This window comes from Hippocampus guttulatus, chromosome 3, assembly GCF_054856545.1.
Source record: "Hippocampus guttulatus isolate MCC_2025c chromosome 3, RoL_Hgut_1.0, whole genome shotgun sequence".
Lineage (NCBI taxonomy): Eukaryota > Metazoa > Chordata > Actinopteri > Syngnathiformes > Syngnathidae > Hippocampus > Hippocampus guttulatus.
In genome coordinates, this window is record NC_141263.1 from 4,616,881 (window position 1) to 4,630,135 (window position 13,255).

General features: G+C 40.1%; 1 protein-coding gene across 2 annotated transcripts in view; it reads left to right on the forward strand.

Annotated features, from left to right (window-relative positions):
- herc1 (HECT and RLD domain containing E3 ubiquitin protein ligase family member 1) overlaps positions 1-13,255 on the forward strand; it is an 84,546-nt gene that overhangs the window by 8,743 nt on the left and 62,548 nt on the right. For both annotated transcript variants that reach the window (XM_086106272.1, XM_086106273.1), the window contains exons 2-9: positions 4,365-5,341; positions 6,511-6,606; positions 7,117-7,311; positions 8,082-8,393; positions 8,641-8,737; positions 10,223-10,366; positions 10,629-10,756; positions 13,018-13,162. In XM_086106272.1, coding sequence (XP_085962398.1) covers positions 4,391-5,341; positions 6,511-6,606; positions 7,117-7,311; positions 8,082-8,393; positions 8,641-8,737; positions 10,223-10,366; positions 10,629-10,756; positions 13,018-13,162 — 2,068 coding nt within the window. In that variant the 5' untranslated portion in view covers positions 4,365-4,390. The remainder of the gene's footprint in view (positions 1-4,364; positions 5,342-6,510; positions 6,607-7,116; positions 7,312-8,081; positions 8,394-8,640; positions 8,738-10,222; positions 10,367-10,628; positions 10,757-13,017; positions 13,163-13,255) is intronic.

The following is a 13,255-nucleotide window of genomic DNA, read 5'->3' on the forward strand; positions in this document are numbered from 1 at the left end:
ATGGAAACATCAGAAAGAAGGAACACGAGAAACTCGAGAAATACCAAGGGCTCAGAGAGGAGCTGGAGAGAGCCTGGAAGGTAAAGGTGACAGTCGTGCCTGTGGTGGTCGGAGCACTCGGGGCAGTGACCCCCAAACTAGATGAGTGGTTGCAACAGATCCCGGGAACAACATCGGACATCTCAGTCCAGAAATGTGCAGTGCTGGGAACAGCAAGGATACTGCGCAGAACCCTCAAGCTTCCTGGCCTCTGGTAGAGGACCCGAGCTGAATGAGGGACGGACACCACCCGAGGGGTGAAACGAGGAATCTTTTTTTAATTTTTATTTTTTATATATATATATATATATATATAGATAGATAGAGAGTGAGAGTGAGAGAGAGAGAGAGAGAGAGAGAGCTCAATGTATTCTTAACTAATTAGTTATAATGCCGCTAGATACCGCTCACCTTTCGGATACATTGGACTGGTGAAATTGTGATAACAGCATACAATTCCATATGAAACTTATTGCATGTCTTTGCAATATGCATATTGCTCGGGCCATTATCATGATGATAATATTTTTTCGATATAATGTGCAGCCCTATATCAATTGCCAGCTTGCTACAATTGGATTACAAGCAATTGAATATCTAAAGGCAGTCAGCTTTTGCAAATTCTGTGTCTTTATAACATATCCCCCCCACACTCCCCCAATACAAACAAAAAAAAAAGATTGAGCGCCTACCCTTTTGAAAAACATAATATTCAATATACTGTATATGCTCCAGCATTAGTAGTATAGTGTATTTACGCTCTCCTTCAGAAGTATTAGAACAGTGACGCAAATTTCTTTATTTTTGCTATCAACAAAAACATTTGAGTTTGACATAAAAATATAAATATCACACCAGGGTGTAAAATTACAGATGAAAATCATAACTTTTATCTCCACGTATATACATTTGGACCTGATACACAATTTAGTTAGCACTATGTGTTATGAACACAAAACAAAAGCACTTTAAGTGACAAAATGTCTTGAAAGAGATTAAAATAGTGAGAACTTAATATTTAGTTGCATAGCCACCGCTTGAAGTACAGTAAATGCAACAAGCTGGTAACCGATTTTTGAGCTTTTGCATTATTGCAAAAATTTTCTTTTTTTGTAATTTTAAACAGTCCACTCCTTTAATTGTCATGAATTTTTGGTCTTACTTTCCTGAGTCTCTTCTTAAAAAAATCAAAATGCATGCACTGTCTGTAGGGTCTCAGGCTGGAGATTTACGTCGCTTCTGTTACTTGTCACTGATTGTGACTGTGCCTAGAAAGATTATCAGGTGTGCCGCAGTAAATTATCCAATCTCAGTTATTTGGACCAAAAATGGTTTCCTTTCTCTTAAAAACAATGTTGCGTTTATTGATCGATGCCACCCAGGTATAGTGCCTAATGAACGTGTTTATCCCATTTTTTTGGTCAATCATTTTGCTAAGTGGTGTGCCGTGAATTTTTTACAATATGAAATGTATGCCTTGGCTCAAAAAGGGTCAGGAAACACTGGTCTAAGTGACCTACTGTAAGAGCTTCAGGTTGACTTCTGAGATCATTTTGCTGTTACCGTCATGTTGTTATTTAGTGAAGATATCGGTGAGCCCTTCCCAGAAGAAGCCATGCAAGCCCAAGACATGACATTACATCCACAGATGAGCTATGAGTTTGTATGTTTGGGGTGGTGAATGGTTATTATTTTCTACAAACAGAAGAGTGTGGCCCCTTCGTTCCTACACTGTGGAATTCTTGCTGATGATACTAACTGCTGTTTAGGGTGTTGTGGTAGGGTCTTTTACGAACAGCAACATTTTAAGAGCTTACCAGTAATCGAATCCTAAATGTTTGTCGTCATCAGCTATTTTTTTCCCCTTGGTCTACTCATTTCACGCTTATGTAGCAATCCTGTGCTTTTTTTTCCTTCAGGGCATTGAAAATGGTTATACCTGTATTGGCTACTGTCAGTCAATTTGCAGGAGCCCCAATTAGTTTTTCATTTTCTCTCCTTTTCACGGTGTAGTGTATTTTTCTGACTATTGTGCGCGCCATATTACCGTATTGGCCCGAATATAAGACTGCTCTGATTATAAGACGACCCCCTCTTTTTCAAGACTCAAGTTTGAAAAAAGACTTTTTGAACACCAAATTAATTTTTATACAGAAAATAATTACAGTACATCTGAAACAAATGATTATAACAATATATTTGAGAGAAAAAGCATGTTATTTTGCCTCATTCAAATCTTAATATCTGAACATTTAAATATGTAAATAAAGGGCAATCACATTCGTAATGAATGGCTTCTGGTTTTTGAAATGTAAATAAACCAATCTATTGTGATAAAACAACAAAATTGCAATAACTGCATTAACCATCAAAGTGAAGTCTAACTAACTGTCGTCTTGAAACAAATCAGAATAAGGAAAAACATTGCAATAAAATAATGCAAACTGGTTAAACTTGAGAGTAGCTGAGATCTGTCATGATAGAACATTACTCCTCACAAACATCCTCTGCCTCGCTGTGCTCAGTGTCACTGTCCTCACTCCCATCCTCTGGTCCGCTGGTTCCTCCCATTGCACGTCATCCTCACTGACGTCCAGGGCATTTGATATACAACATTTTTTATTTTTCTTCTTCGTGACAGGGGTTCGCTTTGGCCTGGGTAGTCAAGTCAGCATTCGCTTCAATGATATCTGGCGCCATCTAGCGTTGTGAATGGGTATAATGTCTCGTCCCCGAATATAAGACAAACCCCACTTTTCCAGTCTTATTTCAATGCAAAAAACACCGTCTTATATTCGGGCCAATACAGTATTAGGCATGATATCAGTGAATGAGTCAGTTTTAAAATATTAACGTACAGAAGGTGCATCGGGTTATCAGGCACATTATATTTATCAAGCATTGTATCTTAAATTGTTTAATTGGATTTATGATAAATTCATAGCTATTATGCTAGGTTCAGACCGGACACAAAATATCTTGCTTTTGATTGCTGTAACTACACCAGGGTTGCTTCAAGAGGAGGAGGGGATACTCCAGTAGATGAAAACAAAAGTTTGAACTTTGCTAATTAATCTGATGACCGGTGGTTGTGTTATTACATTAACGAATGCTAAATTCTATCTTCGTTAACATTCGCCAGCTGTTAACAAGTCGCGACAATCACTCTTATCCTTTTGCTCAGTCCCGGCAACTATTGAAAGATGGCTGTGGCATTTATCATAAATCAATATTGTTGTTTCGAGATGAAGTCATGCACAAACCTAACAACTACACATCTGTGTGAACTTGTTACTTTAGCCTGCACAAGCCTATGAAGGATGATGTGAATGTATTGTTTATCGTAAGATAAATCAAATGTATCAAACTGAGGACTCCCTCATTGCATGATAAATGCTTATATGGGCCATTGCACCAAATTGGTGCCATTTGCGTATCCAGACAATGAAAATAATGACATGAAAATACTTTTTTTTTAAAGCATCCTGTCCATTGATATTAACTCATTCAATCCCAGCCATTTTCACTGGAGCAACCCCCTCAAGCCCAGCGTTTTAATGGATTTTGACTGATCTTGCAAGGCCCACAGAATATTTGGTTCTAATGCTATATAAAAATGGAGCCTACCAAAATAAATTTTGGACTCTCTTCCTTCAGCAGAAAAAAAACTTTGTTTCTATGTTTTTCCATTCTTCAGCAATCGGCATTACAAAATGGTTAAGTTTCATGAAAATGGCAATTCCTGGGCAAAAAACTGATAAAAAGTGGTTTTTGTAAAAGCATGCATTTCAAGCACGTGAGGCACCACTGTCACGTACTGGTTGCTTTTTTACATGATTTACAATGCAAACGGCTTATTCTCATTCACAGATTGCATCGGACCCTCCTGCTCTCTATAACGCAAAAAAAAGACTTAGACGTACAAGTACGTCTTTGTTAGGAGGGGGCCAATTTTAAAAAGACGTACAAGTACGTCTTGTGGAATGAAAGAGTTGAGAAATGATATATATATATATATATATAAAAGCACGCACACACACACACAAACAAACTTGAAATTGATGCATGTACAGTATATTCCTTTATTAATTTCAGAAAAATTGCATGTATGCTATTTTTTTCTGAATGCATTGCGAAGTATTGGATCGGGACTCTGTATCGGCAAATACTTAAAACTAAAAACTCGGACTCGGATGCCAAAAAAGCATGATCGGGACATCCCTCAAGATTATCACCTTTTGCCTTAAATCAGTTGTATGTTATAATGATAGGCTGATGTAGAATGAACACTAACTTATCGCAATATGTGTGTGTCATATTTCCAGGACTGATGGCTCCAGAGTGACATGCCATGGCGTTAATGATCCCGCCAGTAAAACTCAAATGGTTGGAGCACCTAAACGGCTCATGGATCACAGAGGACAGCGAGTCGATAGCCACCAGAGAAGGCGTTTCTCTTCTGTACTCGAAGCTCTTGGCCAACAAAGAGGTTGTGCTGCTTCCCCAGCAGGTGCTATGTCTAAAGGGTCCCCAACTGCCAGACTTTGAGCGCGAGTCCCTCTCCAGTGATGAACAGGAGCACTACTTGGACGCTCTCCTGGGCAGCCAATTGGCTTTGGCCAAGATGGTCTGCTCAGACTCTCCCTTTGCTGCTGCCCTGCGCAAACGAGTATTGGTTCTTCAACGTATATTCTATGCACTTTCCAACAAGTATCACGACAAGGGAAAGATCAAGCAGCAGCAGCACTCTCCAGAGAACAACTCGGGTTCCAGTGATCTGCACTCTGTCAGTGAGCGGCCCCGCTCCAGCACAGATGCACTCATTGAGATGGGTGTTCGCACAGGTCTCAGCCTTTTGTTTGCGCTGCTGCGACAGAGCTGGATGATGCCCCCTCCACCAAGCCCCTGTGGGGGAACTGGTGGCAACTTGAACTTGTGTAATGATGTCATTCGTACGGCCATTGATGTAGTTAGTTCCCTGCCACCCCTTTCTCTGGCCAATGAGAGTAAGATCCCTCCAATGGGCCTGGACTGTCTGGCCCAGGTCACAACTTTTCTGAAGGGAGTTACTATGCCAAACTCTGGGGCAGATATTTTAGGTCGAAGGCTAGCCTCAGAGTTGCTGCTAGGACTCGCCTCCCAGAGGGGTTCACTCCGCTATTTACTCGAATGGATTGAGATGGCACTGGCAGCATCAGCTGTGGTTAGTACGATGGAACATAGTAAGGTGCTAGAGAGCCAAGAGGGACTCATTGGCTATGATTGTTTCATGAACATCCTAATGCAGATGAGACGTTCATTGGTAAGTAAATTAATTGGTAAAGCAAATGTTTTGTGTCTTTTGTGTGTTGTAAATCCTTGATTGATGAGCAATAAAGTCGGAAGTTTGCACGAAAAAAATAAAATACTTTTTGCCATATTTGTTCAGGCAATTGTTAGGACTTGACAGTTGTGCTTGACAAATGTGATCTTTCGAAAAAGGCAACTGTCTCTAGTCCCGAGTGTGATATTTAGACAATGTTAAAAATTTAGTGCTTTTCTTAGGTAACACCCCAAGGCCATGGGGATGAGCGTGCCCGTGTGCAAGACAAATAATTTGACACCTCGTACAGTGATGTGACTACAGAATATTTATAGAATCAAAATTCCATCAATTAATCAAATAACTATAAGATTTTATTTTGTGTTCATGTATTTCTAAAATATTTATTTCCTGATTACTGTGTTGACCATAAATTTTTAAAATTATTGTTTATTTTGTTTACGAGATAAACACAAAACAATACATTTATGCAGTATTACACAAGAGGGATTGATATAGTACTCACCAACCTTCCTGAAACTGATTCATTCAATTACTGGTTCGGTCATTGTCGGTCAAGGTCTTATTTCGATTAAAACAGAAATGATAATCAGTGTACTTTAATGAAGTAGAAGCAGAAATCAGAACAATTACTGTTGAGAGGCTGAAATCAAGATTTGGTCACTCAGTAGTTCTGTGCATTCATTTGATAATCGATTAGCTGTTGATTATTTGAATAATTTTGACACCTAATCTCATGAGTTGGGCCTTCTGCCTCTGATTTTTATTTATTTGCGTACCAAGGCATTTAATTAAATAATTAGCTGGGTCGATACTTGTCATCAAATTTCACATTTGAAGCATGAGACTGAGCCGGAGACTCATGATTTTTGCCACAGATCATTTGCTATTGTCAACTGATCATGACCTTTAACAAATATGAAAGCATTGTTATTATTGGGATTAAAATAATAATAATAATTATTATTATTGTTATTATGATTTATTTATTTTGTTAAAACTGAAAACTCCCCCTTTAAAGTAGAGCTTTTGGCGACCACCACAAGTGAGTTGCCTCAGGTTAGAAGTGTACAATGAAGCCTTGTGTTTGTTAGCATGCTAAGATTCATATAATCAAAACCTGTCATCTTCTGAATTTGATCTTTCAGGGCTCTTCAGCAGATCGCAGTCAATGGAGGGAACCCACACGGAACCCTGATGGGCTGTGTTCATTGTATGAGGCAGCACTCTGTCTTTTTGAAGAAGTAAGATATACTATATGTATGCATGTGTATGCAGTTTGTCAGCTGTGAGGAGACGCCTAAGTAGGGATGCGATACTGGAACCATCAGACCGATTTTATCTCTGTGTACACAGCATGCTCTGCTCCCAATTTATGAATGCAGACTACTATATAATCAACAGATTTGTATTCTTCATCTTTCATTTTTAAAGTTGAATGTATTAGCTGTAACAAGCATTGAGAAGGATTGGAACAGTCTATGTGGGTGTTTGTAATGGCTTAATGGAGGTGTAAATCACACGCGCGCACACACACACACACACACACATTATCATGGAAATTCAACTCTTTGCGGGGCTGAGGGATCTTGGAATGTGACACCCATAAACACTGAGGGAACATGACATTTTTATGTGTATGTACAGTATGAATCCGTCCTGTGATTCTTTGCAGAATTTTGCTAAATCACTGTGCAGTTTACTCTGAAAATCTATATATAGGACATGCCCCTAATTGTAAGTTTTTCTTCCAGGTATGTCGAATGGCATCTGATTACTCTCGCACTTGTGTTAGTCCAGACAGCATCCATACAGGTGAAACACCTATAGTATCTGAAACCTGTGAGGTTTATGTGTGGGGAAGTAACAGCAGCCATCAACTAGTAGAGGGTACACAGGAGAAAATCCTGCAACCCAAGTTGGCCCCCAGCTTCGCCGATGCACTGACGGTAAGACAACATATCTGCACTTTGGACAGTTGTACCTTGACTTCTACACTGACTTCTGGTGCTGAGTTAAAGTCAGTCGGTGGCCACGTGGAGCTTTCTTGTAGTTTTCCCCTGTCTTGCAGCTGCAGCGGTCGCAAGGGCTCTTTCTCTCTCTTTGGCAAACTCGCTCGCTTCGCTCTAATCTGGCACACTGTTGCATGTAATGACTTATGGCTGTGCTGTGGTCATAGGAATGAAACTCCGCCCCCGTGTAATGCGAAGCTGAGAGTTTGTTTCTTCAGAAGAAACAATTCTGTAAAAACAAGACACATGCCGAGTACTGCGAGCAAGAGTTCAGCGGATGCAGACACTTTCCAATAGCACAATAAATTATACATTTAACTTCATAAGAGCCTCACATAGGGTTGTAGTTACCTGTCATGCATGTTGATATGTGATTCTGTCAAGTATTCAGTGGATGCAAACTCTATCATAGCTGATGTAGGTCACTTTAAGATACATAAAATAAATGGAGAAAAGTACAAAATCGGAATTGAACTTCGGGATTGGATTTAAATAAATTCCCACCTATGAAAAAAAAAAAGTTCTGAGATCAATTTAAAAGATGTTTAAAGTGCAAAGCAGGCAAAATGGTTTACTCCCCACCCTTCATGTTATTTTTTGGAGATGAGGGAAACTAATTACCTACAGTTTTAAACGGGTTCGTCTGCATTCACAATGAATACACTTTCATGCGAAATACATTTACAGAATTTTCCTTTCTTTAACAGATTGAGGCAGGCCAGTACTGCACTTTTGTAATCTCTTCTGATGGGTCTGTGCGGGCCTGTGGGAAGGGAAGCTATGGCCGGCTAGGCCTCGGGGACTCCAACAACCAGTCCACACTGAAGAAGCTGACCTTTGAGCCCCACCGTGCCATCAAGAAGGTGTCGTCATCTAAGGGCTCGGATGGCCACACACTGGCCTTCACTACGGAAGGTGAAGTGTTCAGCTGGGGTGATGGTGATTATGGCAAGCTGGGTCACGGGAACAGCTCGACACAGAAATACCCTAAACTTATCCAAGGGCCGCTACAAGGAAAGGTAGGCCTGCAGCCAATTTACAGTTTCATTGACCAATTTAAGCAGATAGGATACTGAAATTCACATTGGTCGGTTCCTGGATTCTTGTACTGAGACAAGTATGATTACATTATACGGTAGCTGCTACATCAAATTTCCGATTGTAATTGCTCCTATCAGATAAAACAAAGAAAACGAAATCAACCTGTGCATGACCAGCATTGATAAAGATACTGTATGTGAAACCTTTTATTTCTTTTTCTATCAGGTGGTGGTATGTGTATCTGCTGGCTACAGACACAGTGCTGCAGTCAGTGAGGACGGAGAGCTGTACACGTGGGGGGAAGGTGATTTTGGAAGATTGGGTAAGTCATTAGTCTAAACCACACATTAAAATAATTGGCCAATTTTCTGTTCCAACTGCTGTGCTGGTCATCCCAAATAAACCACACACTATAAGAGCAGCAGTAACACACTGCACTTTTTTTTTTTTTTTCCAATTGTAACGTGCTGTTTATTGTCAGGCTTTGAATGGATCCATTTGTATTAATGTGCTCATCTTTTATTTTTCATTAAAAATTTTGGATTATCAGTTTTGTGTGACTTTCCTCTAAATGTTTGACGTTTTGCTTAAGGTAGATTTTCTTAGCGTTTTTAAGCAGAAGTGGAGGTTTGCTTTTGCTTTTTGTGTTCCTTTTACTTTCATTACAACTCAAAACCGCTGTGGATGGATGAGCCAAAGAAGAAACATGTCTTCAGTGCAGATTTTCATAACAAATGATCAGGGAATTCACCCGGAGAGCTTGAACTTTGAATGAAAAGTCTCGACTTAATTCAGGAACAGATTGTCTTTTGCTGATCAGCAAAGGGGGCGAAGTACCTCGAAGGCAACACAAGTCGTGTTTGCCTCTCAGATCGAAATCCCACCTTCGCATCCGCGCTAACCACTTTTTATTCACAGGATATGCAAAATACAAGTAACATATCAGAAAAACATTCCTCCTTATTTGCATATCGCGCTTCCCAGCCCAGCCCACCGATATGCCCCTCAGTGGACACCTGGAGGCCAAAACATCTTCCGTTGCAAACAATGGATACCTTGTTAATTCAATGGGTAGATTTTGCATGAATTGAGACACTGTAACAAACTGAAGGACATCTTGTCATGCTGCCCCCCGGAAGTTGAACCTTCCTGTCTATATTATCAGTTAATCAGGCCTTGGCTTCATTCAGCTCAGGTTGGCCCTTTCTTCTGTGTGCTCCATTGTGTACAAGTTGTGAGAACATAGCGTTCGAGGTCAATCAAGCATATATGGAAATAAAACTTTGAAACATAATATTAAGTTTGTCTTTTTCCCTCACAAATACAGGAATTTTCAAATATATTTGAATTTTGGCCAAAAATCCAAAATGTCTGGACGAAATATTTTCAAAGGGACACATTTTTTTACATATTGTTTTATGGTCGAGCAAGCTATTAAAACAAGACAATGAGGTAAAATAAAATCAAGTCTTTCTTGCAGTGCTGTCTTTATTAAAATACGTGTAATTACCATAGATTGGAACTGTATATGCATGAGAGTTTGACAAGGTTCTGACAGTTGGATGAACTGTTGGGTTTACGGAACACGAGAGATTTAGTTTCATTCTTGAATGATAGATGCAGTATCACCTGTACCTATGAAACGGTGATAGTGCATCTTGGACTAGAAGTAGGGCTTTCCTGAGACAATCTAGCATATAGATGAAGAGCGTTTATGCACATATTTTTGGCTGCCATTAGTTGTGGTGGAAGAGAATGGTGCTTTTCTCATTTCTACAGTCTGTCATGTTGTGTTTTTGAAATGCAGGTCACGGTGACAGCAACAGCCGAAACATTCCCACCTTGGTCAAAGACATCAGCAATGTGGGCGAAGTGTCATGTGGTAGCTCCCATACTATTGCACTGTCAAAGGATGGCCGTACTGTTTGGTCCTTTGGAGGAGGAGACAATGGTGTGTAAACACATTTACACAATTAGTTGCTGTTAACAATTGAATGAAATGGATTATTATTAAGTATTGTTATTATTATTATTATTATGATTAGCAATATTCAGTGTGAACATCATCTGGACTGCATTCATTCATATTTTTTTCATTGCATATATTTAAGTTTTTTTTCCTTTTTTTTTTTCTTCTCAATAGCTTTGTGGCTAATTACAGTCTTATGCTCACTCAAAATGAATTTTGTAAAAACAAAATTGTTGTCTGGCAGGGAAACTTGGTCATGGTGATACCAATCGTGTTTACAAACCAAAAGTGGTGGAAGCCCTACAAGGGATGTTCATCAGAAAAGTGTGTGCTGGAAGCCAGTCGTCTCTTGCCTTAACTTCAACAGGACAGGTAATTTGGGTTTATGGTGGGGTAATAGGTTCTTGATCAAACTAGCCTCATCTTAGAGTGTTTTTTTCCCCATCAACAAATCACTGAGTATGGAGAAAAAAGTTATGTTTTTGTTAGTTACTAGTAATACTCCGGCCTCCCTGTGTGGAGTTTGCATGTTCTCCTCGGGCCTGGGTGGGTTTTCTCCGGGTACTCCGGTTTCCTCCCACATTCCAAAAACATGCATGGCAGGCTGATTGAACACTCAAAATTGTCCCTTGGTTTGAGTGTGAATGCAGATGGTTCGTTGTCTCTGTGTGCCCTGCGATTGCAACCGGTTCAGGGTGTCCCCCGCCTACTCCCCAAAGGTGGCTGGGATAGGCCTCAGCACCCCCGCGAACCTTGTGTGGATAAGCGGATTTGAAAATGAATGAATGAATGAATAGTAGTACTCAACTAATTTCCACAGAACTGTGTTGTGGTTTGTGAGATGGGACTTGAACCATTGGGGCGGCATGGTCGTTTTCCAACCAGAGGTTGGTGCTTTGACCCCCGTACCGGCCATGGTGACCATGTCCAAGTGTCCTTGAGCAAGAAGCATCAGTAGGGGAATTAGGATCTAACGGTGTGAAGCGCTTTGAGTACTCAGGGTAGAAAAGCGCTATAGAAGTGACCTGTTTTATTTCAGTATTAACATTGTGATGCACAACAATAGCAGCTATTGCCACCTAAAGGACACAGGGTGACTCGCGATGAATGCTTGGTTGAAGTCTTTGAGCCATTATAGTTCGTGACATACAATGCTGGGAAAAATTATTTGCCCTCTTTTCCATTGCTTACCTTTTGCATCCTTTCCCCACTTGAATGTGTAAGCTCATCAACCAATTGTACATATCAGGCAGAGATAACCCAGGTCAACATAAAATGCAGTTTTTGTATGGGGATTGATTTATTAAAGGAAAAAAAATCTATTTAAACAGATGTGGCTCTCTGTGGAAAGAGTACCAGTGTCCACCCTATCCCCATCCCCTTTAATTTACTGTGGCTAATCTAATTTTTCATTTCATTTTCACTGACCACACCCATGCCTGATTACCTTTAGACCCGCTCAATCAAGAAATCACCTAAATAATACCTGTCTGACAAAATGGAGTGAGCCAAAAGATCTCAAAAGCTGCAACAAATTGCCATTATCCGAAGAAATTCAAGAACACGTGAGAAATAAAATAATTGGCATCTATCATTCTGGAAAGGGTTACAAAAAGCCATTCCTAAAGCTTTATGACTCCAGCGAATCACAGTGAGAGCTAAGATCTACAAATTGAGACAGCATGGAACAGTGGTGAACCTTCTCAGGAACGGTCAGCCTACAGAAATGATCCCTAGATCACAGCGACAACAGGAAAACCACTGCTGACCAAAAAGAAATGAAGGCTTGTCTTACCATTGCAAAACAAATCTGAATGATTTCCATGACTTCTGGGAGAATATTCAGTGGACTGAGAGCTGAAGGTTCAACTATTTGGAAGGTGTGTGACTCATTCAATTTTGATGTATGAATATGTAGATCAGCATTTCAGACACGAGCATCATACCACCAGTCAAACATGGTGGTAGTGTGCTATCCTGGGGCTGCTTTGCTACTTGAGGCCCTCAATGGCTTGCTGAGATTGAGGGAACCATGAATTCTGGTCCCTTCCAGAAAATGCTGAAGGAGTGTGTTCGGCCATCAGTTCACAACTTTAAGATGAACGTCACTTATGTTCTGCAGCAGATCAATGATCCAAAAGGCACCAGCAAGTGAAGTTCTGAATGGCTTTAAATAGACATTTTTGGTATGGTCAGAATCGAAGTCCGAACTAAAATCCGATTGAAATGCTGAAATTCATGCCTGAAAACCCTACTGTGTTGCTGAATTAAAGCAATTTTGTGTCTCACGAAAGATGTGAAAGACTCATTGCCAGCCTTAGAAAATGTTTGAATTTAGTTGTTGAAGAAGGTGGTCCGACCAGTTCTGATTTAAGAGCCGAGTACCTCTTCACACAGGGCCATGTAGTTTAAAATGTTTTTTCCTTTCATCAATAAAATCACCATTTAAATATTCTGTTTTATGTTTACTTGTGTTAGCTTCTAATATTTACATTTGTTTGATGATCTTAAACATTCAAGTGGAGAATCAATGCAAAAAAGTACGAATTTGAGAAAAGGGTAAATATTTTTTCACTGAACTGTAAGTAGTGGATATCATTTGCCAATGTTCCTTGTTGTCATTGTGACGATAGGTGTATGCTTGGGGTTGCGGTGCTTGCTTGGGTTGCGGGTCTTCTGAAGCAACAGCGCTCAGACCGAAACTGATCGAGGAGCTGGCTACGACCAGGGTGGTGGACATCTCCATAGGGGACAGCCACTGTTTGGCCCTGTCGCATGGTATGGTTCGTCTTTCGCACTTTCTGACACCGTGGCTATTTTTAAATGCCTGTCAGTGGGAAATAAACAGCAGCTACAGATTAAATGCTAATC